This window comes from Erinaceus europaeus, chromosome 15 (assembly GCF_950295315.1).
Source record: "Erinaceus europaeus chromosome 15, mEriEur2.1, whole genome shotgun sequence".
Classification (NCBI taxonomy): Eukaryota; Metazoa; Chordata; class Mammalia; order Eulipotyphla; family Erinaceidae; genus Erinaceus; species Erinaceus europaeus.
The window spans coordinates 22,698,145-22,723,390 of NC_080176.1; the positions used below are offsets into that span (position 1 = coordinate 22,698,145).

General features: G+C 52.4%; 1 protein-coding gene across 2 annotated transcripts; it reads right to left on the reverse strand.

Moving 5' to 3' along the window:
- Positions 1-220: 220 nt before the first annotated feature.
- On the reverse strand, positions 221-25,040 carry MMD2 (monocyte to macrophage differentiation associated 2). 2 transcript variants are annotated; one of them, XM_060173294.1, is made up of 8 exons: positions 25,009-25,036; positions 16,013-16,094; positions 12,366-12,419; positions 9,268-9,428; positions 8,891-8,965; positions 6,493-6,594; positions 5,203-5,272; positions 221-2,308 (listed from the first exon to the last, which is right to left on the reverse strand). In XM_060173294.1, the coding sequence occupies exons 2-8, from the start codon at positions 16,088-16,090 to the stop codon at positions 2,105-2,107; spliced, it is 744 nt and encodes a 247-aa protein (XP_060029277.1). In that variant the 5' UTR covers positions 16,091-16,094; positions 25,009-25,036; the 3' UTR covers positions 221-2,104. The 2 variants fall into 2 exon arrangements, with proteins under 2 accessions (XP_060029277.1, XP_007525121.1); XM_007525059.3 differs by lacking the exon at positions 12,366-12,419 and having other exon boundaries at positions 25,009-25,040.
- Positions 25,041-25,246: the final 206 nt, after the last annotated feature.

A 25,246-nucleotide genomic window follows, 5' to 3' on the forward strand; every position in this document is an offset into this window, starting at 1 on the left:
CGGCTCCCCACCTGTAGGGGAGTCGCTTCACAGGCGGTGAAGCAGGTCTGCAGGTGTCTGTCTTTCTCTCCCCCCTCTGCCTTCCCCTCATCTCTTCATTTCTCTCTGTCCTATCCAACAATGACAACATCAACAGCAATAATAACTACAACAACAATAAAAACAACAAGGGCAACAAAAAGGAAATAAATAAATATTTTTTAAAAAGATCAACAAGAAAGTAAATACAAGAACTATTTATTTACTTATGAAAGAGAGAATCAGAGCATCACACAGTGTCAGGGATCAAACGCAGGCTTAAAAATCCAATACTTTAGCCACTGCGCCACCTTGTGGACCACCAAATACATCTAAAAAATAAGGATATCAGCCAGGTGGTGGCAGCTGACTGAGTGCACACATCATTACGAGAGGACCCGGGTTTAAGTCCCTGATCCCCAGCTACACAGGGGAAAACTTCACAAGCAGGGAAACAGGTCTTCAGGTCTCTGTGTCTCTCTTCTCCTCCTCCCTCTCAATTTCTCTCTGTCTTGTCAAATAAAGGAAAAGAAAGTGGCCGCTGGAAGTGGTGGATTCATTGTGTAGGCACTGAGCCTCAGAGACAACCCTGGTGGCAATAAAAAAAAAAGTCACGATAATAAAGAAATCTTGACCAGCTGGTGGTGCACCGGGTTAAGTGCACACATTACTAAGCACAAGGATCCAGGTTCAAGCCCCCAGCTCCCCACCTGCAGGGGAGGATGCTTCACAAGCAGTGAAGCAAGTCTTCAAGTATCTATGTTATTCTCTCTACCTCTCCCTCCTCTCTCAGTTTCTCTCTGTCCTGTCCAATAAAATGGGGGGGGGGATGGCCTCTAGGAGCAGTGGGTTTATAGTGCCGGCTCCGAGCCCAGCAATAACTGGAGGAAAAGAAAGAAAGAAAAGAAAGGGAGGAAGGAAGGAAGGAAGGAAGGAAGGAAGGAAGGAAGGAAGGAAGGAAGAAAAGGGAAGAAATCTTGAAAAAAAAAAAACAACTCTCCTCCTCCAAGGCCAGGCCGGGGCCTGCAGGGGTGGCGGCTGGGCAAGTGGACATGGATGTCCTGGGCCACGGAAATCCCAGGGAGCTGTGTTCTGTTGACTGACAGAGTCTGTGACCGTGGACGAGGCTTCCACTTGTCTTCTTTCTCCTGGATCCCGGCTTCTGTGGGGCCAGACGGTCCAGCTCCCGCAGACCTTGCCAAGCTCACAGGACCAAGGTCTCCCTCCCATGGTATGGGAGGCTGGTGTGGACACAGATGTGCACACACACGCATTCTCACACTCACGAACATATATGCATTTGTTCAGTGTGCATACACACATTACATGCATGTGCACATAATTGTATACACATACTCCCAGGCAACAGACTCCCCCATCCCAGAGCACCCCCAGCTCAGAGGCCACCATCTCTCTGAGGAATGAGTTGGGGGATTTAGTACCACTGTGTACAGGGGACAGAGCTCTGAAACACCCTGGAATGTTCTAGAAGTGAGCGTAAGGCATCCCATGTGCTCCCACTCAAATCCAGGCCCGTCTGCCGTGAGACAGGGCTGTCACCCAAGGGTGCAGCCGCCCCAGCTCAAGCCCCAGTATCCCTCCCGGTCGGCTGGCCCCGGGCGCAGCAGTGAGGACATGCCCCCACGGGTATCACCCAGTGACTGCAGGGGTCTCCCAGACATTGTGCCCACAGGTACCAAATGAACGGCTCACTGACACAGGAGGGAGGGACCCCGCTGCGCTTGGTGTCAGGTCCCCAGCCCTAGCACCCTCCTGAAAGGTATCTGATATCCTGGCCCCAGGTCCCTGCTTCCCTCCCTCCCAAGAGCCCAGGGAGGTGGGGCAGGAGGAAGCGAGGCCTCAGTTTCCCCTCTACAGCAGTGACCCACCCCCAGGGTACTGTCCCTCCTGGTGGTCCTCTCTTCAGCCCGGTGGGAAAGGCACAGAGGGTACAGCCAGCCAGAGTGACAGGCCTGGGCCTTGGGGAGCATGGTGGGGACACCAGGGCCCAGGGTCCCCTGGGCAGTGCCCAGTGCTGGGGGTCGGCATGGCCTCTCGTGGAGCTGTGGGCATCTCCCAGGGCAGGTCACTTGGACACGGGATCCTGGCAGGTGGGGGGCAGGTACAGGTACCTCCAGACAGCATAGTAGTGCGTGGCCGCCCCGAAGGCCACGAAGAGGTGCCAGATGGCATGGGCAAAGGGCACCCGGCCGTCGCTCTTGAAGAACACGGTGCCCAGGCAGTAGAGGAGGCCGCCCGCCACCAGCTCCCTCACGCCCTCCCTGTCCGGCTGCGGGCAGACAAGGCAGGGTCAGGGGCGTGGCCAGTCCCCCCACACAGCCAGCCCAGACTCCCATGGGGGTCTCATCCAGGCGACTCAAGCCCCCCAGTTTTGGGCCAGCAGGACAGCTCAGCTGGTAGGTGCATCTGCTTCCCCACGTACAGGGCCAGGGTCCCAGCCTGCCCTGCAACACCGGAGTAAGCTTATGTGCTGTCCCCTCTCTCTCCCCCTCTCTCTCCTCCTCTCCCCTCTCCCTCTCCTCCCCCTCCCTCTCTCCTTACTCCCCGTCTCTCTTTCCCCTCTCCTCCCTCTCCCTCTCTCCTTACCCCCTTTCTTCTCTTTCTTTCTCTGAAGTTGGCCTGGAGCAGTGACACCCCAGTGACAGCCACAAACCTAAATTCATCTTCTCCAATTCATCTTCTTTATAAATTTTTTTAAAATTATCTTTATTGAGAGGGAGCGATAAAGAGGGAGACAGACAGAGAGACACCTGCAGCTCTGCTTCACCACTCGTGAAGCTTTCCCCCTGCAGTTGGGGACCAGGGGCCTGAACCTGGGTCCTTGCGCACTGTGATGTGAGTGCTCGACCAGGTGCACCACCGCACGGCCCTCTCTTGATTCATTAATTAACACAGGTCTTTTCCACACAGCTCTGGGGGATGAACTTGGGGAGACAGGGCTGAGCTGCCTTCTGCAGTCTTTTTTTTTTTCATGTTTTATTTAGAGAGTAGGGGGGAAAGAGAAGAGAAACAGAGAGAGAAAGGGGGGCGGGCGGTGGTGCACCAGGTTAAACAAATATATCACCATGTATAAGGACGCAGATTCGAACCTCTGATAACCAGCTATAGGGGGAACACTTCATGAGAGGTGAAGCAGGTTTGCAGGTGTCTCTCTGTCTCCCCTCCACTCTCAATTCCTCTCTGTCCTGTCAAATGAAATTAAAATGAAAAAAAAAAAAAGGCCACAGGCAGCGGTGGATTTTCAGGGCTGGCACATAGCCCCAGCAATAACCCCAGAGGCGGGGAGGGAGGGAGGGAGGGAGAGAGAGAGAGAGAGAGAGGAAGGATATACACACACCACACCACCAGGCCATCATCCTTAGAGCTCTCCCGGTGCCAGTCATGGTGAGCCATCTCCCAGCCCCTCCAAGAGGTAGGCACAGATTTATCGTTCTCAGAGGTTACCACTCTGAGCCTTTTTTTTTCAATTGGAGACCGTGGCTCACCTTCAAAACACACGTTATCACACACAGGTCCCCACTGCAGGGGGGACACTTTACGAGTGTTGAAGCAGGGCTGCAAGTGTCTCTCCTTTTTTAAAATTTTTATATATTTATTTTCCCTTTTGTTGCCCTTGTTTTTTTTATTGTTGTTGTTACTGATGTCATCGTTGTTGGATAGGACAGAGAGAAATGGAGAGAGGTGAAGACAGGGGAGAGAGAGACAGACACCTGCAGACCTGCTTCACCGCCTGTGAAGTGACTCCCCTGCACGTGGGGGGCCAGGGGCTCGAACCAGGATCCTTACACCGGTCCTTGAGTTTCGCACCACATGTGCTTAACCTACTTTGCTACCGCCCAACTCCCCTCTTTTTTGTTTAAAGAATTAATCCTATCTTTTTAATTTTTTTGCGTTATCTTTATTCATTTATTTATTGGGTAGAGACCGCCAGACACTGAGAGAGAAGGAGGAGCTAGGGAGAGAGACAGAGAGAGACCCCTGCGGCCTTATTTCACCATTCACAAAGCTTCCCCTGCAGGTGTGCACCAGGGGTTTGAACCTGGGTCCTTGCGCACTGTGATATGAGTGCTTAACCAGATGTGCCACCGCCTGCCCTCCTGTTTTTGTTTTTTTTTTTTTTGGCTCCAGGACTACTGCTGGCTCCTGTTGACCTTTATTTATATATTTTTTCTATCCTATTGGATAAGACAGAGAGAAATTGAGAGAGGAGAGGGAGAAATATTGAGAGGGGGAGAGAAAGAGAGACACCAGCAGACATGCTTCACCACTTGTGAGGCGACCACCCCTCCCCACCACAGGGAGGTCTGGGGCTTGAACCTGGATCCTTGTGCAGGTCCTTACGCAAGGATCCGTGCCTGGCCCCCTCTCTTTCTCCCTGTCTATCTCTCCCTTCTCTCTTGATTTTTTTCTCTGTCTCTAGCCAATAAATAAAATATTAAAATGAACAAATCAAGTAGAGGGAGACAGGGAGACAGCACAGTACCGAAGCCTCCTCGGGCACAGCGCGGGTTAGGTCAGAAGCTGAGTCCTGAACAGGACAAACAGCTGAGCTCGCCCACCAGGCCTCTGGGCCTGGCCGACTCCACCATCCCACATTCCCTGCCTTTCTGATAGAGGTTGGCAGAGAAAGAGAGTGCAAGAGGGAGAGGGGTGGGGGAAGGGGAGGGAGAGGCCTACAGGCCTGCTCCACCTCTTGTGAAGCTTGAGGTGGGGAGCTAGGGCTTGAACCCACGTCCCTGCACACAGTGTGCCCTACCCAGCCCCCATGTCTCCCTCTCTGAAGAGGGGGCATCCTCTGCCCCAGCAGTGCCCTCACACTCACAGGTCCCGTCCTCTGCCAGCACGAGTCCTGAGTGCTGGTCCTGCTTTTTTTTTTTTTTTACCCCCATGGACCTTGGAGCCTCAGGCAGGAGAGTCCCTCTCCATAACCATTAAGCTATTTCCCTCCACCCAAGTCCTGCCTTTTTGATGACCTCCCGGGCCTCACAGATCCGGGCTAGCTTTACTTCAGGTGGAGGCAGATGCCAAGAAAAGGGGACAGAGGACACAAGCCCCCTTCCACGGGGGCCAGCAGGGCAGCACACCCTCCAGATGAGCTATTTTCGGGCTGGCCCTCGAGTTGGCCACTGGGATCCCTGTGGGCGGGAGGGCAGGCGGACTCACCATGGACAGGATGACCAGGGCCGGGAACAGACCCATGACGAGGTAGCACAGCAGCTCCACCAGCTTGTACCTGCGGAGAGACCAGCCACCGTGAGGGGGTCCCCCAGACTGAGCCCAGCGCTCTGGACCCCCACCTCAGCCAGCTGCTCCCCCCAGCAGGGGGTGGCAGAATGGGGGTGACCCTGAGAGGTCTCCGTCCTGCTCTGAGCTGTGCCCAGGCAAACAAGACCATTCGAGCCAGCACCGCCAGCACCCCAAGGACACACCCGCTCGCCTCCTAGGAGCCTAGAGGAGTCTCTGAGTCTCTCCCGTTCACTCCCACAACTCTTGTTCCTTTCTAACAAGCCGAGATTTTTTTTTTTTTTTTTTTTTTGCCTCTAGGCTTGTTGCTGGGACTCGGTGCCAGCACTACAAATCCACTAATCCTGGTTGCCAGTTTTTCCTTTTTTTTTTTTGATGGGACAGAGAAAAATTGAGAGGGAAGGGAAGACAGAGAGGGAGACAGACAGAGACACCTGCAGCCCTGCTTCACCACCTGTCAAGCCTCTGCCCTGCTGATGGGGATCCGGGGGCTTGAACCCAGATCCTTACGCATAGTGCTTAACCAAAGGCACTGCCTGTCGGCCCCTGGGGCCGAGACTGTTTGGGAGCCGCCTGGGAATGAACCCCAGGGCCCCGAGTGTGTGTGACAGCACCACTGAGCAGCCCCCTGGGGTGTTTTCTTCTTTTTCACTTTTTATTCCAGGGAGGACAGACACCACAGACACCCGGGGGCTGCCCCAGGACCACCAGGCTACCTCGGCATGAGGTCGGGCTCCCCCCAGGACCTCACTCAGGGTGACGTGTGCGGGTGCTTCCCCCACCCAGTTCTGCCCTTCTGCCCTCCTCACTCTGCTCATTTCCTCAGGACATGGGGGGGTGTGGACACGGGGGTGTGGACACAGTGTGTATGTACACAAGAGGTGTGGACACGGGGTGTGGGTGTGGGGGGTGTGGACTCGGGGGTGGACATGGGAAGTCTGGACATGTGGGGTGAGGACACGGTTGTCTGGACACAGGGCCTGTGGATTCTGGGTGTGGCTATGAGTTGTGGACCCAGGGTGTGGACAGAAGGGTGGACACAGGGTATAGACCCAGAGGTGTGGAGAACGTTGGGTACTCAGTGGCTTGGAGAGGAGGGTGGTCTGTGACCCCCCTCAGTGTCTCTCTGCTGACAGCCCACTGGGCCTCAGTCCTGGGGTATCCTCTCCTCAGGAACAGTAACGCCCCACCAAGCCCAGCCCCACTCACCGCTCGTGGAAGAAGAAGACATAGACGGTGCCCGCTGAGGCCATGGTCCACACCAGCCAGCGCATGTGTGAGGCCCAGGGGCCCAGCTCCCGCAGGTTCAACCTGGAGACAAGAGGGCAGGGGGGTAGGGGAGGCCTGACCCTAGTGCTGTGCCCCTAGGCTCCGGGGCAGGGGGCCCTCCCTGGAAGATGAGGGGAGACTGAAGGAGGATCAGGGAGGCAGAACACACTAGACCAGGTGCCCGCAGTGATGGTCCCAGAACAGCGGGGTAAGCTCTGAGAGAGTCTGTATTTAGGCATGGGCCCCAGAGGAGACATCTGGAAGCATCAGGGGTCTGCGGGAAGGAGGAAGGAGGAAGGAGGAGGAAGTGGAGCCAGGGTCAAGGTGCACCCTCTTGGTTTCATGTCCTCTCTTCTGGTTGATCGCACAGTGGGGGGGCCCTGAGGGGGTTGGGGGTCCTGGCATACCTGGGCCTGCTTTTCTCAGTGTGCATGGGGTGGGGTGGGGCAGGGCGGGGTGGACTCATGGCCCAGCACGGGCATGACAGCACTGAGGGCCCTCCCTTCCCATCCTCCTTGGTTTGTTTCTTCTTTCTTTTTTCTTTTTTTTAGATTTTTTTAAATATTTATTTATTTATTCCCTTTTGTTGCCCTTGTTGCTTTATTGGTGTAGTTGTTATTGTTGTCATTGTTGTTGGATAGGACAGAGTGAAATGGAGAGAGGAGGGGAAGACAGAGAGGAGGAGAGAAAGACAGACACCTGCAGACCAGCTTCACTGCTTGCAAAGTGACCCCGTGCAGGTGGGGAACCGGGGGCTTGAACCGGTGTCCTTATGCTGGTCCTTGCACTTTGCACCATGTGTCCTTAACCCACTGCCTGACTCCCTCTTCTTGTTTTTTTCTTTCTTTTCTTTTTTCTCTCTCTCCTCCCTTCCTTCTTCCTCCCTCCCTCTCTTTCTCTTTCTCTCTCTCTCTTTTTTTTTTTTGCCACCACGGTTATCGCTGGAGCTCGGTGCCAGCACTATGAATGCACTGCACCTAGTAGCTATTTATTTTTCCTTTCTATTTGATGGGACAGAGAGAAATTGGGGATTGATAGAGAGAGAAGAAAAAGGGCCAGGTGATAGTGCACCTGGCTTAGCACACACACTACAGTGCACAAGGACCCGGGTTCAAGCCCTCGGTCCCCACCTGCGGGGGGGGAGGCTGCAGGTGTCTGTCTCGCTCTCTATCTCCTTCTTCCCTCTCAGTTTCTCTCTGTCCTACTATCAAAGTCAAAATATAAGTTATTAGAGAAAGAGTGAGCAAAGAGAGGGAGAGAAGAGAGGCCCTGCAGCCCTGTTTCAGCACTGGTGAAGCTTCCCTCCTATAGGTGGGGAGTCGGGGTCTCGACTTAGGTCCTTGTGCGTGATAACATGTGCACTCAGGCAGCCTGGCCTCTTCTTCTCCTTTTTTTTTTTTTTTTTTTGCTTCCAGGGTTATTGCTAGGGCTCAGTGCCTGCACTACGAATCCACTGCTCCTGGAGGCCATTTTTTCCCCTTTTGTTGCCCTTGTTATTGTAGTAATTATTGCTATAGTTACTGATGTCATTGTTGTTGGATAGGACAGAGAGAAATGGAGAGGAGGGGAAGACAGAGAGGAGGAGAGAAAGATAGACACCTGCAGACCTGCTTCACCGCCTGTGAAGCGACTCCCCTGCAGGTGGGGAGCCGGGGGGTCTCAAACCAGGATCCTTTTGCCGGTCCTTGTGCTTTGCGCCACCTGCACTTAACCCGCTGCGCTACAGCCCGACTCCTGGCCTCTTTTCTTCTTCCCTTCCTCCATTCCTTCCTTCCTTCCTTTCCTTTCCTTTTCTCTTTCTTTCTCTCTTTTTCCTTTCTTTCTTCCTTCCTTCCTTCCTTCCTTTCTTCCTTCCTTTTCTTTCTTTCCTCCTTTCATTCTTCTCACCATGGTCTTGCTGGGCCTCTGCACCTGCACAGTCAGTCCCTCTGCTTCTGAAGGACACGGCTTCCTCTTTCTCTTTCAAAATTTTTATTTATACATTTATTTTGGATAGAGACAGAGAGGAATTGGGAGTGGATGGGGCAGATACACAGGGAAAGAAAGAGGCATCTCTGCAGCCCTGCAGGTGGGGAGTGGGGGCTTGAACCCAGGTCCATGTGCACAGTAATGTGAGCACCCTACCGGGTGCGCCCGCAGCCCCAACCCTCACCTTCTCTCTTCATAAGACCCCACACACTGCTCCACAAACCACTAGACTCCCCCAGGCACCAGGACACGAGCCCAGAGCCTCGGGCATCACGTGAAAAGTGTGCGCTCTGCCCACTGGGTCTCTCCCTGGCCCAGAAGGATCTGGAGCAGAGGGGATGCAGATGCACAGGCCGGAGCAAGCACTCACCAGGGCGCGTAGGAGGCCGCTATGAAGAAGTAGATGACCATGCGGTCGGACATGTGCAGGCAGTGCACCACCGTCCTGGGGCGGAGAGAGAGTCACATGTGCTCCCCCCAGGGCTATTTCCCCCATGAAGCCACCACCTCCATCTCTCCATCTGTAAGTGACTGTCACCCGGTTCCTCATCACCCTCAGGGATTCCACCGTGGACCCATCTCCCTCTCCCCGCCTCCCGCCCTGGAAAGTGTGCAGACAAGACAGGAGCAGTTAACAGGAAAAGGAGGCGGTGGGAGGGACACAGGCACACAGGGGCTCTACCTGCAGGCCCAGCTGCTCTCCCAGGGCCCTACAATTCGGGGAGCACCTCCCGCCCAGGGCAACACCTGAGGTGGCTCTTCTTCCAGGAGACGGTGTGGAACGCAGTGGACACCACGAAGAGCCCGCAGAGGCCCAGGCCGTACACCCAGGCCGACAGGGTCTCCTGGGCATCGTCCGACAGGAAGTAGAGCTTGGAGCTGCCCACAATGCTAGGAATGATCAGGAGCTGGGGGGACATGGGGGGACACAGAGACATGGGGGGGTTCGAGGGACATGGGGAAGTCAGGGGACATGGGGGGCATGGGGAGATACAGGGACACAGGGGGACAAGGGGGATACAGGGGGACACGGGGACAGAAGGGACATGGGGAGAGAGGGGACACGGAAGTTGGGGGGACACAGGGAGAAACAGGACACAGGGAAACAGGAGACAGAGCAATGGGGGGACACAGGGTCATGGGGACAGGGAAGGACACGGGGACACAGCAGTCAGGTGTGAGGACACAGGGCATCGTGGGGGTGGTCACAGCAGCAGCCCTGAGCCTCCTGCCACACTCCCTGTCCACAGACCCCCTCACGGGCATATCTCAGACCTTCCAAAGAGAGGGACAGAATGGCGGAGGGAACACACCTCAGGGCAGAATAAGGGCCTTGCGCAGGGGGCCAAGCCCCACACACCGAGTACTGCATTTCTGGCCTTGCTGCAGCAGCTCAGCAAGCAGGGGACATGGTGTCTGCCAGCTGTGAGGCCCTGGGTGCAAGGCCCGGCCTCTTTGTGGGGAACCGAGAGACGGTGCATCTCCCTCTCTTGGGGTCTCTCTCTCTCTCTCTCCCCTCTCTGTCCTGCACCCTCCATCTTTTAAACAAACAAAGAAAAGAGAGAAGACAGACCCAGGGCAGCGGGGAATCTCACAGGCAGGAGCACTAGAGACCAATCTGGTGGGAAAACCTTAATAAAAAGACGTAAAATGCCCATGTTCAGCAGGGAAGCAAGTACAGAAGCCAGACCTTCCACCTTCTGCATCCCACAATGACCCTGAGTCCATACTTCCAGAGGGTTAAAGAACAGGAAAGCTATCAGAGTTCTGGTGGTGGGAATTGTGTGGAGTTGTACCCCTCTCATGCTATGGTTTTGTCAGTGTTTCCTTTTTATAAATAAAAAAAGATGTAAAACAGGGAGTCAGGTTGTAGCGCAGTGGGTTAATTGTACGTGGCACAAAGAGCAAGGACCGGTGTAAGGATCCTGGTTCAAGCCCCCGGCTCCCCAATAGCAAAGGGAGTCACTTCACAAGCGGTGAAGCAGGTCTGCAGGTGTCTTTCTCTCCCCCTCTGTCTTCCCCTCCTCTCTCCATTTCTCTGTCCTATCCAACAAGATGACATCAACAATAACAATAATAACTACAACAACAATAAAAAACAAGGGCAACAAAAGGTAAAATAAATAAATACTTAAAAATATATGTAAAACTAGGCCAGGTCCTAAGGAACCCAACACATCCATCCAAAAAGATCTGTGTACACATATGTTCTTGGCAGCACAATTTGTAATAGCCAAAACCTGGAAGCAACCCAGGTGTCCAACTACAGATGAGTGGCTGAGCAAGTTGTGGTATATATACACAATGGAATACTACTCAGCTGTAAAAAATGGTGACTTCACCGTTTTCAGCCGATCTTGGATGGACCTTGAAAAAATCATGTTGAGTGAAATAAGTCAGAAACAGAAGGATGAATATGGGATGATCTCACTCTCAGGCAGAAGTTGAAAAACAAGATCAGAAAAGAAAACACAAGTAGAACCTGAACTGGAATTGGCGTATTGCACCCAAGTAAAAGACTCTGGGGTGGGTGGGTGGGGAGAATACAGGTCCATGAAGGATGATAAATGACATAGTGGGAGTTGTATTGTTAAATGGGAATCTGGGGAATGTTATGCATGTACAAACTATTGTATTTATTGTTGAATGTAAAACATTAATTCCTCAATAAAGAAATAAAATTAAAAATTAAAAAAAACAACAAAACTAGGCCAGGTTAAGAGAACACATCACAGTGCACAAGGACCCAGGTTCAAGCCCTCGGTCCCCACCTGCAGGAGGAAAGCTTTGCGAGTGTCTCTCTGTCTCTCTTTCTCTCTCTACCACCCCCTTCCCTCTCAATTTCTGGCTGTCTCTAATAAATAAATAATAATAATTTTAAAATATGTTTAAAAGAAGTAAAAATTTAAAAATATGTAAATGGATAAACTGAACTGGAGGGGGGCCGGGTGGTGGCGCACCTGGTTAAGAGAGGTCAAGTCCGGAAGTCAGGCAGTAGCGCAGCGGGTTAAGGGCATGTGGTGCAAGGCACAAGGACCGGCATAGGGATCCTGGTTTGAGCCCCCGGCTCTCCACCTGCAGGGGAGTCACTTCACAGGCGGTGAAGCAGGTCTACAGGTGTCTGTCTTTCTCTCCCCCTCCCTTTCTTCCCCTCCTCTCTCCATTTCTCTCTGTCCTATCCAACAACAACATCAATAACAACAATAATAACTACAACAATAAAACAAGGGCAACAAAAGGGAATAAGTAAATAAATATTTTTAAAAATATTAAAAATAAAAGAAGTTTAAAAAACAAAAGAGAGGTCAAGCCCCTGGTTCTCACCTGCAAGGGGAAAGCTTCGTGAGTAGTGAAGCAGGTCTGCAGGTGTCTCTCTTTCTCTCTGCCTCTCTATCTTTTCCTCCTCTCTCAATTTCTCTCTGTCATATCCAATTAAAAAATAGAAAATGGGAGGGGGGCTGGGTGGTAGCACAGTGGGTTAAGCGCAGGTGGTAATAAGTGCAAGGATCCGCACAATAATCCCGGTTCAAGTCCCGGCTCCCCACCTGCAGTGGAGTAGCTTCACAAGCGGTGAAGCAGGTCTGCAGGTGTCTATCTTTCTCTCCCCCCTCTGTCTTGCCCTCCTCTCTCCATTTCTCTCTGTCCTATCCAGCAACAACAACAGCAATAATAATAATAATAACAAGGGCAACAAAAATGGAAAAAAAATAGCCTCCAGGAGCAGTGGACTCATAGTGCAGGCACTGAGCCCCAGTGATAATCCTGGAGGCAAAAGAGAAAAAAAAAGAAGAAGAAGAAGAGAAAGAACGAAATAAAAAAAAAAAGGTGGCTAGGAGGTGACTCACCTGGTTAAGCACACCAAGTGCACAGGATCCAGGTTCGAGCCTCTGGCTCCCCACCTACGGGGGAAAGCTTCACAAGCGGTAAAGCAAGTCTGCAGGTGGCTCTCTGTCTCTCTCCCTTTCTATCTCCCCTTCCTCTCTCAATTTTGCTCTGTCCCATCCAATAAAATGGAAACAATGGCCACCAGGAGCAGTGGATTTGTAATGCCACTACCAAGCCCCAGAAACAACTCTGGTGGCAATTAAAAAAAGAATAAACTAAAATAATTAAATTAAGATGTTTGATTGGGCTACAGAGGCTGCTCCATGCTATCCTGGGCCCTTGGCTTAGCCCCGGGGCAGCACGAAATGTTCTTGAAGATTGATTTATTTTTTTGGGGGGGTCGGCGGTAGAGCAGTGGTTTAAACGCACAGGGCGTGAAGACTGGCGCAAGGATCCTGGTTCGAACCCTGCTCCTCACCTGCAGGGTGGGTCACTTCACAAGTGGTGAAGGTGAAGCAGGTCTGCAGGTGTCTATCTTTCTCTCCCCCTTTCTGTCTTCCCTTCTTCTGTCCATTTCTCTCTCTCATCCTATCCAACAATGACAACATCAATAGCAATGATAATAATAACCACAGCAATGATAAAACAACAAGGGGGAAAAAATAGCCTCCAGGAGCAGTGAATTCGTAGTGCAGGCATTGAGCCCCAGCAATAACCCTGGAGGAAAAAAAAATTTTTTTTAATTTAGTTTTGCCTCCAGGGTTGTTGTTGGGGCTCGGTGCCAGCACTGTAAATCCATTGCTTCTGGCAGCCATTTTTTTCCATTTTATTGGACAGGACAGAGAGAAATTGAGAGGAGAGGGAGACAGAGATAGAGACAGAAACAGAGAGACATCTGCAGACATGCTTCACCGCTTGTGAAGTGTGTCCCGGCCCCAGATGGGAGCTGGGGGCTTGAACCTGGATGCTTGCACTTCATACTATACACCTGGCCCCTAAACAAACAAACAAAAATCAGGCTCCAGCAGCGGTGAATTTGTAGGCAATTAGAAAACTTGAAAAGTCCTTATGTATTTAAAATTAAATAAGCGGGGGGTGGGGGGAGCAGGTGTTGGTGCCCCTGGCCCAGTACAACGTGCGAGGACCTGGGTTCAAGCCCTGGCCCTCACATGTAGGGGGGAAGCTTCACAAGTATTGAACTAATGTTGCAGGTCTCTCTCCTTCCGACCCCTCTCAATTTCTCTCTGCCCCTATCCAATAATAAAATAAAATAGTTTTCTTTTTATTATTATTTATTTTATTTTTGAGAGAGATGCAGAGAAAGAAAGACACAGAGAGAAACACCAGAGCCGTGCTCAGCTCTGGCTTATGGTGGTGCGGGGGATTGAACCTGGGACTTTGGAGCCTCAGGCATGAGAGTCTCTTTGCATCACCATTATGCTATCTACCCTTGCCCAAAGAAAATATTTTCTAATAATTAAAGAAACATAAATGAGCAACAGTTCTGAGCTTTCAATGTTATGAGTGACCTTATGCCAGCAGAAGAGAGAATAAGTAGTGACTTTTTGGTGCTCCTTAGTGACCTGGGGTGGAGGATATCGGGCTGACCTCTTCCTGCCCCCCACAAGCTGGGCAGCGTGCTGGGTGACCACCATCACTCTGAGGCCACCACCAGTGCACTGTCCTGCCTGGGAGACCTAGCAGAGGCAAGCCAGTCACAGGGGGGTGCGCACCCTGCCGGCGGCCACTAGAATAGCAGGGCGCTTGAGAAGCTGGTCAGAGGGTCAGCAGAAGCGAACAGACATTGATGGGTTTGGGTCTCCCACTCACAGCCCCCAGGGGCAGCCTCCTTCCCAGGGGTGGGGGCAGCCTGCAGGGAAAGGTGACACCGGCTGGGTTGCACAGGTCAGAGCAGAACTAGGGAGCCACTGAAGGTGGTTAGAATCAAAGGGAGGTCAGCCCCCCAGAGGCTTCCTGCAAGAAGCCACTTTCTCTCCCCAGGACAAAAAATGATGGGATAGGCCACTGGGCTGGGCGTGTGGATCCACCTGCCCACACCTATATCCAGCGGAGAAGCAATTACAGAAGCCAGACCTCCCAGGGCAGGAGAGACAGCATAGTGGTTATGCAAAGAAAGTCTCATGCCTGAGGCTCCAAAGTCCCAGGTTCAGTCCCCTACACCACCATAAGCCAGAGCTGAGCAGTGCTCTGGTAAAAAAATAAAGAGAATTTAAAAAGTACAAAAAATATATGGAAAACTGGGAAATGTTATGCATGTACAAACTATTATGTTTATTATTGAATGTAAAACATTAATTCCCCAATAAAGAAATAAAAAAAAATAAAATTAAAATTAAAAGTACAAAGAAAGAAAGAAAGAAACGAGAACTCACACCTTCTGCACCCTGGACAGAATTTTGGTCTGGGGCCAGGTGGGGGCTCACCTGGTTAAGCGCTCATATTACAGTGAGCAAGAATGCAGGTTCAAGCCCCTGGTCCCCACCTGCAGGGGGAAAGCATCATGAGTGGTGAAGCAGGGCTGCAGGTGTCCCTATCTATCTACCTACCTATCTATCTCTATCCCCTTCTGTCTAAATTTCTGTCTTTACCCAGTAATAAATAAATAATTTTAAAAAATAATAAAATTTTAAAAAAATTTGGTTCATATTCCCATGGGGGAGAAGTGATAGAAGGAAGAGGAGAGGGAGCCGGGCGGTAGTGCAGCGGGTTAAGCGCACGTGGCACAAAGCACCAGGACCGGCATAAGGATCCCGGTTCAAGCCCCTGGCTCCCCACCTGCAGGGGAGTCGCTTCACAAGCGGTGAAGCAGGTCTGCAGGTGTCTGTCTTTCTCTCCCCCTCTCTGTCTTCCCCTCCTCTCTCCATTTCTCTCTGTCCTATCCAACAACAACAACATTAATAACCACAACAATGTTAAACAACAAGAGCAACAAAATGGAAAATAAATAAATATAAATTTTTTTAAAAATCTATTTAAAAAAGAAGAAGAAGGAAGAGGAGAAGAGAGCTCTGAACTCCAGCTCTGTCAGGACCCGGAGAGAGAGGAGGAAAAAGGGAGGGCATTTGGATGTGGTAACAGGGCCATGAGGGGCTTGGAGGGGAAGAGAGGATTGGACCTGGAAGATAAAGGGAATAATTTCGTACAGATCTATATTGATAATTGTAGTGATGACAGGTTTTTTAAATTTTTAAGTATTTATTTATTAATGAGAAACTGGAGAGAAAGAGAGAGAGAACCAGACATCTCTTTGGTACATGTGCTGCCAGGGATTGAACTCGGGACCTCATGGTTGAGAATCCAATGCTTTATCAACTGCGCCACCTCCCGGACCACTAGAGATGACAGTTAACCCATGTCTGCAACCTTAGGAAAACCGTAGTGGCTTGCAATGGATGGACTGGAGATTCAGAACTCTGGTGGTGGGGACGGTGTGGAATCGTACCTCTGTTGACATGTAATTTTGTAAATCAATATTGAATCACTAATGAAATTAAAAAGGGAGGGGAGAGACGAGGCCACTGGGGACAGCAGTTCAGAAAGGCCCATACAGAATCTTCCCTAGACCTGAAAGGCCGTTCTCCACACTGCCACCACCCCCCAAATGTGGCCCCCGCCCAGTGCTCAGTGCCCCCAGGGTCACACTCACTGCGTGCGTGGCACAATTGGCAGCATGCTCATACTCCGTGGGCTGGTACCGCTTGTTTGGAGGAACTCGGTGGTTCATGAACCTAAAGCCAGAGTCACAATTCCAGGAAGCTCAGCAGAGGTGGGGGAAAGGGGGGTACTGGGGTGGCCAAACTCCCAGGAGGTGCAAAGACCTTCCCACCACTGCCCACCGTCCCCCCCTTCCCTCCTCCTGCTTGCTTGCTTGCTTCGTCTTTCTTTTTTGCTTTGGCTCTACAACTATTCTCTTTTCAAATTTTTTAAATTTTTTCTTATTATTATCTTTATTGGGTAAAGAAAGCTAGAAATCGAGAGGGAAGGGGAAGATAGAGAGAGAGAAACAGAGAGACACCTACAGTCCTGCTTCACCACTTGTGAAGCTTTCCCCCCCTGCAGGTAGGGACTGGGGGTTTGAACCCAAGTTCTTGCACATTGTAACATGTGCACTCAACCAGGTGTGCCACCGCCTAGCCCCTTAAAAACTTTAAAAACTTTTAAAACTTTTTTTATTATCTTTATTTATTTACTGGGTAGAGACAGCCAGAAATTGAGAGGGAAGAGGGTGACAGAGAGGGAGAGAGACAGAGAGACACCTGCAGCCCTGCTTCACCACTCGCGAAGCTTCCCCCTGCAGGTGGGGACTGGGGGATTTGAACCTGGTTTCTTGTACATTGTAATATGTGCACTCAACCAGGTGCACCACCACCCAGCCCCTCAGAAAAATGTATTATCTTTATTTACTGGATAGAAACAGCCAGAAATCAAGAGAAAAGGGGGTGATAGAGAAGGAAAGAGGCAGACAGACAGACACCTGCAGCCCTGCTTCACCACTTGTGAAGCCTTCCCCCTGCAGGTGGGCAGGTGGGAAGCAGGGGTTCAAACCCAGGTCCTTGCGCACTATAACATGTGCAGTCAACCAGGTGCACTACTACTGCCCGACCCCCAACTAGTATCTTTGAATCCTGACATGGCCTTCATCACAAAGGTTCTCCTAAACATTGGTGTGTGGACCATTCATTCATTCATTCATTCATCAGCCGCTAAGAGGACCCAGCAGGGCACTGGAGCAGGGCCAGGGGAGGCGGTCATGACATTGCACCTTTGTCCCAGTCTCTGAATGGGGTCGAGAGAAGCCAGAGCTGCCTGAGGCCTGTGGCCTGCAGGGTGTGGTTCCCCCCCTGGGAGCGGCCACCCTGTCCCTTTCTTTTGGCTCTGACTGACCCAAGACAGAGCCTTGCTGGGAGGCCCCAGACCCTGAGCTGAGCAGAGGCGGACGGTCCGGGGACTACAATGCACACCCAGTGCCCAAAGGTGTCTGCACTGCTTTGACATAAAATTATAAAGAGGGTGGGGGTAGATAGCATAATGGTTATGCAAACAGACTCTCATGCCTGAGGCTTCAAAGTCCCAAATTCAATCACCTGTACCACCATAAACTACAGCTGAGCAGGGCTCTTGTAAAAAAACAAAACAAAACAAACAAACAAAAATAATAAATAAAATTATAAAGGTTTTTGCTGGGGGGGGTACAGGCAGTGGTGTACCTGGTTGAGTGCACACGTCACCATGCACAAGGACCTGGGTTCAAGCCCTTGGTCCCCACCTGCAGGGGGAGCTTCACAAGTTAGTGTAGCAGGGCTGCAGGGGTCTCTCTGTCCCTCTCTCTCTCTGTCTCTCCATCCCCTCTCAATTTCTCTTTGTCACTATCTAATAAATCAATAAAGACAGACTCATGTTTTCTTAGAAGGAGGATTTTGCCAGCCTGACAGACTAGCAGCAGTCCAGAGTTAGGCCAGTGAAAGCCCCCAGGCTCGAGACATTTACAAATGCTAGAACTAGGAGCCCAGCGGTGGTGCACCAGGTTAAACGCACATAGTACTAAAGGCAAGGACCCAGGTTCTAGCCCTCAATCCCCACCTTCATATTTGGTGATCAGGCCTGCAGGTATCTCTCTTTCTCTCATCCTATCTCCCCTCTTCTCTCAATTTCTCTCTGTCTCTTTCTAATAAAATGGAAAAAAAACAATAGCCACCAGGAGCAGTGGATTTGTAGTGTAGGCACCGAGACCCAGCAATGATCCTGGAGGCAAAAAGAAAAAAGAATAAAGAAAAAAGAAAAAGATGAAGAAGTAGCTAAAAGCAGCAGTCAGCTTCCATTTCTTGTGGATATCAGAAAAGGCCCAACTCCTAACCCGGGGGCTGGGGACACTCCTTCCCATCTCCCACAGACGCAGTGTTCATGGGAAGATGGGTGCCCAGTGCCCTCCTTGCTGGCAGGACTTGTACTCTCTTACCCAGGCAGCAGCCGGCTGCTCTTAACTCTCTGCCCATCTCTCTCTCTTTTTAAATTTTTGTTTATTATTTTTTTTATTTATTGGATAGAGACAGTCAGAAATTAAGAGGGAAGGGAGTGATAGAGAGGGAGAGAGAGAGAGAGACACCTGCAGCCCTGCTCCACCACTCGTGAAGCCTCTCCCCTGCAGGGGGATGGGGGCTTGAACCCAGATCCTTGTGGGCTGTAATGTGTGTGCTCCACCAGGTGTGCCGGTATGCCAGTGTGCCGCGGCCCGGCCCCTGCCCTTCACTTTTCTCTGTGACTGTTTCTCGTTTATTCCAACACCCCTCACCCCAGACCCTGTGCTGCCCTGTCCTCACCTGCACCCACTGGGCATTGAGGCCAGAAGGACAGATGTGTGTCTGTCCACCATCTTTTGTCCTGACGCCATGTGGTCACTGTGCACGACCCCCACCCCACTCCATATGTCCACCTTCCCCACAGACGTGCAGGGTCATCCCAGAAGACCCCCACTTTGCACACCTGGTGAGCAGCCAGCTAGGTGGATGCAGGGGCAGCTGGGAGCCTGGGTTCCCCAGGCTCTGCACCCCCACCCACACACACACTGACCTAGGCTGCCAGGGGCTCTGGGCCAGATCGAGGTTGCTGTGGTGACCGTGCGCCCTGATTTCTCTCTGGCCTCACAAATGCCCCTTGTCTCTGCCCACTTAGGGCAGCTATTAAAAGAGGAGAGAGAGAGAGAAAGGGAGGGAGGGAGGGAGAGAGGGAGAGTGCCGGCTAGGACAGAGCCAGGAGAGCTCACCACAGCTGAGCCAGGGGCCCTCCCCACACACGAGGCCGTGGACCCTGCAGGGGACTGTCCCCTTGAGGATCCAGCTGCTCACACCCAGGTGCCCCCTTCATAGTATTATTATTATTAATATTTTATTTTATTATTATTTTTTACCAGAGTACTACTCAGCTCTGATTTATGGTGGGTTTATGGGGGTTTGAACCAGGGACTTGACAGAGCCTCAGGCATGAGAGTCTGTTTGCATAACCATGTTATCTACCCCCCCACCCTTAATATTTTATTTGACTGATGTATTAATGAAAAAGAGAGCAAGGGAGATGGACAGAGGCCAAAGTCCTGCTGAGCTCTGGCTGATGGTGAATCTGGGGGTGGAACCTTGGGGCCTTAGAGCCTCAGGCAGGAGAATCTTTTGCAGGACCACTGTGCTGTCTTCCCCGACCTCACTGTATTACTATTTCATAGATTTCTGAGAGGGGGGAAAGAGGAGAGAGAGAGAACCAGAGTATCACTCGGGCACACTCAATGCTGGGGTTTGACCACAGGGCCCCTGCTAGCACGTCGAGTGTTCCACCACCCCCCCACTGCCACTGGTTACACACCCTCCTTGGGACCCACAGCCATTCCAGACAGCTGCAGAGCCCCTATCCTTCTGGAAGCTTCCTCAGAGCCTCCCCTTCCCACCCCTAGGTGGGCCTGAGACCTTGGCCACCCTCCCCAGCCGTGCCTGGCAGTGGCGGTCTGGTCCCCAGCACACAGCACCGAGGTGCCCTGTCCAGCTCCCAGACAAAGGGGGGGGTCTGTCCGCCTGCCCCAGCCCCCCGGCCCTGCCCCAGCTGGGCTCCAGGCTGCTATCCTGCAGCTATCCATGAGGGCAGCATGCCCCTGGACACTAGACAGGCTCTTGGCTCCGTCCCTGGGAAAGAGTTTGGGGGGTTGGATCTTGGGTGAGCGCCACCTCAGAAAGGCCGTGGGATGGAAGCCCAGTTGCCAACCCAGCTCAGCCCGGCCCTGGGGGGCAGTAGGGGGGGAGCAGTCTGGGGAGGGGCCTGAAGTGGGGGGCAGTAGGGCGAGAGCAGGCTGGGGAGGGGCCTGGAGGGGGGCAGTAGGGGGAGAGCAGGCTGGGGAGGGGCCTGAAGGGGGGGCGGGCAGAGCTGCACAGCCTCCAAATCCTCTGGCTCTGAGATGGGCTGAGGCGGCTTCCAGCCCAACTCTGGTGACAGTCACCAGGTCACTGCACTCGGGCCCTGGACTCCATCCCCATGTGCTGTTGCCTGCTGTGAGGGGACAGTGTCTGGAGAGCTGAAGGTGTGTCATCACCTGCTGTCCAATGCCCTTTCACCATCAACCTCACCCTTCCTTCCTTCCTTCCTTCCTTCCTTCCTTCCTTTTTATTTTTAATACCATCTTTTTAATATATATATATTTAAGTATCTATTTATTTGATAGAGACAGCCAGAAACCAGGAGGAAAGGGGAGATAGGGAGAGAGACAGGGGCATCCGGATCAGCACACATAGTACTAAGCGCAAGGACCCACACAAAGAACCAGGTTCAAGCCACCGGCTCCCCACCTACAACAGGGAAGCTCCACAAGCTTCAAAGCTGGTATGCTGGTGTCTCTCTGTCTCTCTCCATCTCTCTCTCCTCCTCCTCTCTTGATTTCCCTCTGTCCTGTCCAATAAAATGGAAAAAAATGGCTGCCAGGAGCAGTGGATTCATAGTGCCAGCACTGAGCCCCAGTGATAATCCTGGAGGCAAAAAAAGGGGGGAGTTGGGCGGTAGTACAGCGGGTTAAGCGCACATGGTGTAAAGCGCAAGGACCGGCTTAAGAATCTCAGTTCAAGACACCGGTTCCCCACCTGCAGGGGAGTCGCTTCATAAGCGGTGAGGCAGGTCTGCAGGTGTCTATCTTTCTCTCCTCCTGTCTTCCCCTCTTCTCACGATTTCTCTCTGTCCTATCCAACAACAACAACAACTATAACAACAATAACAACCACAGCAAGGGCAACAAAATGGGAAAAATAGCCTCCAGGAGCAGTGGATTCGTAGTGCTGGCACCAAGCCCCAGTGATAACCCTAGAGGGAAAAAAAAAAAAAAAAAAAAGAGGAAGAGAGACACCTGCTTCACCACTGGCGAAACTTTCCCCTGCAGGTGGGGACTGGAGGCTCAAGCCCAGGTCCTTTCGCATTGTAACATGTGCACTCAACCAGGTGCGCCACCACCCAGTCCCCCTTCCTTCCTTTCTTCCTCCTTCCCTTCCTTTCTTTCTCTTTCTTGCTCCTGCCAGATGACTTCATTGCTCCTAGAGGACTGTATTCCTTTCTGTCTGCTTTCCAGACAGAGGGTAGGAGATGAGAGGGAGAGAAAACAGAGATAGTAAAACACCTCACCACTGCTCCACTGAATGAAGCTTCCCCAGTCAGGTACCCTGGAGGCTGGGGGCTTGGACTTGGGTCCCCACCCATAGCAAGAAGTTTGCTCCACCAGGCGAGACCTCCTGGCCCTGAACTGGGGTGGGGGGAGCTCAGGGTGGGCCCAGGAGGAGCATATGAGTGCTGAAAGACAAGTCCCCGGGGGACAGGTGGCAGCCACCACCCCAAGAGGTCCTGGGTGCATTCAGAGCCTGTGAATGCAGCTGACGGACCCATCCTCCGAGTGATCTTAAAAAATACAGCTCACAGGAGTCGAGCAGTAGAGCAGCAGGTTAAGCACACGTGGCACCAAGCACAGAGACCAGTGTAAGGATCCCGGTTCAAGCCCCTGGATTCCCACCTGTAAGGTAGTCCCTTCATAGGCGGTGAAGCAGGTCTGCAGGTGTCTATCTTTCCCTCCCCCTCTATCTTTCCCTCCTCTCTACATGTCTCCCTGTCCTGTACAATAACAACAATAATAACTACAACAACAATGAAAAACAAGGGCAGCAAAAGGGAAAATAAATAAATATAAAAGAAAAATTTAAAAAACACAGCTCACTTGGGAGAGCAGAAACTGAGAGTCCAGCCTGGCCCCACAGCCCTGGGGGAGGAAGCTTTAGCACTGCGCTTGCTCCCTCTCTCTCCCTCCCTCTGTCTCTTTCTTTAAGGTCATTTTTTAGCTTTATATATTGTATTTGATAGGACAGATAGAAATCGAGAGGGGGGAGTCGGGTGATAGTGCAGCGGGTTAAGCGCATGTGGCGAAAAGCCACAAGGATCCCAGTTTGAGCCCCTGGCTCCCCACCTGCAGGGGAGTCGCTTCACAAGCAGTGAAGCAGGTCTGCAGGTGTCTGTCTTACTCTCCCCCTTTCTGTATTCCCCTCCTCTCTCCATTTCTCTCTGTCCTATCCAACAACGACGACATCAGTAACAACAGTAATAACAACCACAACAATAAAAGAACAAGGGCAACAAAAGGAAATAAATATTTTTAAAATTCTTAAAAGAAATAAAATGTAAGTTTTTAAAAAAAAAAGAAAAAAGAAATCGAGAGGGGAGGAGATAGAGAGAAAGAGAGGGCTGGGTGGTGGCGCACCTGGCTAAGCGCACATGTTACAGTGCCCTTGAACCCCGGTCCCCACCTGCAGGGGGAAAGCTTTCCAAGTGGTGAAGCAGTGTTGCAGGTGTCTCTCTGTCTCTCTCCCTCTCAATCACCCCTCCCCTCTTGATTTCTGTCTCTATCCAATAAATAAATAAATAAAAATAATAAAAAATTTTAAAAGAGAGAGAAAGAGAGACACCTGTAGACCTGCTTCACTGCTTGTGAAGCTTTCCCTGCAGATGGGGAGCCGGGGGCTCGAACTCAGGTCCTTATGCACTGTAATGTGTGTGGGTTTGTTTTTTTTTTTCTCCAGGGTTATAGCTGGGGCTTGGTGTTGGCACTAATGGCTCTTGGAGGCTTTTTTTTTTTTTTTTTTTTTTGGATAAGACAGAGAGATCTGAGAGAGGGGGGGAGATAAATAGATAGAGAGAGAGAGATAGAAAGACAGACACTGGGGAGACAGACACAGGTGGTAGCAACAGTGGGTTAAGCGCACATGGCGCGAAGTGCAAGGACCGCCGCAAGGATCCGGGTTCCCAGCTCCCTACCTGAGGGGGGTCGCTTCATGGGCGGTGAAGCAGGTCTGCAGGTGTCTATCTTTCTCTCCTGCTCTCTGTCTTCCCCTCCTCTCTCCATTTCTCTCTGTCCTATCCAACAACAACAATAACTACAACAATAAAACAACAAGGGCAACAAAAAGGAATAAATAAATAAATAAATAAATAAATATTTTTAAAATCTTTTAAAAATTATAGATAAATAAATAAATAAAAATTTAAAAATAAATTAAAAAAAGAAACACAGACACCTTCAGACCTGCTTCTCCACTTGTGAAGTGGCCCCCCTGCAGGTGGGGAGCTGGGGGCTCAAACCCGTATCCTTGCACAGGTCCTTACACTTAGTACTATGTGCACTTAACCGGGTGTGCTACTGCCCAGACCCAGGCCCACTGTGCCAGTTTCTATCTGGAAAAGTTTCCCAGTCGTGACAAAACAAAGACTGATTTACATTATTTCAATGAGAAAAGAGAGAGAGAGACAGAGAACCCAATGAGTCTTAGGGGGGAGAATGGCCCCTTCCTCTCCTCTCCTCTCTAACGGGGACCAGGCACAGCAATGCTATTTCAGGAGAGGAAACGGAGGTTCAGGAGGGAGCACTGACTCCACTCAGAGGAGCAGCCCCTCTTGGTGGGTGCCAGCTCCACCTAAGGGGGCACCTGCAGCTGGTGTTATCACTGGGAGGGGGTGCCTCAGGGTCAGCAAGTTGGGGGATAGCAGATGTTGGGGGGGAGATTATGGGGGACAGAGATACATGGGGTGCTGGGTGCAAAGTGCCAGGAAGGGCTGGCAGATCTGGAGGCTGAGCTGAGCCCCCACCCTCAGGGTGCCCCGAGGATTACAAAGACCCCTGTGTTTCCTTTCTGGCTGGGTTTCAGGGGCCACTTATCCGCAGGATGGGGGATGGCAGAGCTGAGGAGACGGCCCCAGCGTGGGACCTATATCCTGAAGCACACCTTCAGCACCCACTGAGCTCATGTCGCAGCAGGGGAGTCAGTGCACCCACTCCTGCTCTGGTTAACAATAGGAACTCCCCCAGATGGCCCCAGGGTCCCCCAACACCCTCTTCACGCACCCTCCTCACACCCAGTAGCCCCACAGCCTGTAACCCCGGGGTCTACTGTGTGCTCCCCTCCAGTCGCCCCCTAGGACTCTACCCCCAGGTGTCCCACGACCCTCCCCAAGTCGTCTCAGCAACACCCCCTGCACACTCCCAGTGGCACCTCTACCTCTACTTCACACCCCTCAGGGCCCAGACACCAGGTGCGCCCTGCCGGAACCCTGCACCCACCACCCCAACCCCTCGCCCCCCTGCCCACTCCCTCCCGTGCCCCGCCCCAGCCCCTGAGCCCCGCAGCCCCCGCACCCCGCCCCTGCCCCCAAACACACTAGGGGCCCCCTGCAACCCAGTCAGCTCCCCGACCCTGTGAGCCCCCTGCGCCCCTTGAACCCGCACACTGTGAACCCAGCCTGCACTCCCGATCCCCTCACACAGCCTCCGCAACCCCACCGCCCGCGCCCCCTCACTGAGCCCCCTGCTACCTCTCCCTGAACCTGTACAGCCTGCGCCCCTCCATAAGCCCCCCCCCGCACCCTCCATGAGCCCCCAGCACTCTGCACCCCTCCTGAGCCCTCCGTACCCCGCATCCCTCCCTAAGCCCCCAGCACCACGAATCCCTCCTGAGTCCCCTGCGCCCCTCCTGCACCCCTCCTAGGCCCCCCGCGCCCCTCCCAGCGCCCCTCCTGAACCCCTCGCATTCTCCCTGAGCCCCCAGCCCCCCACACACCTCCCTGAGCCCCCGCACCCCGCGCCCGCACCTGGCGTACTTGGTCTTCTGGAAGTCCAGCATCGTGCGGGTCCCAGAGTGCTCCTGAGGGGACTTAGGGCGCCCGCAGCAGGTGGGGGGCGGGGCGCCTGGCGGATCCCGCAGATGGTGGCGGGCGGAGGAGGGGCTCCGGCCAATCGCCTTAGTGGGGGACACCCCTGCCCGCGCTGGGGGGGGGAAGGAGGAGGGGCCCCTCCAGGCTGGAAAGCGGGACTCTGGCGCGGGGGTGG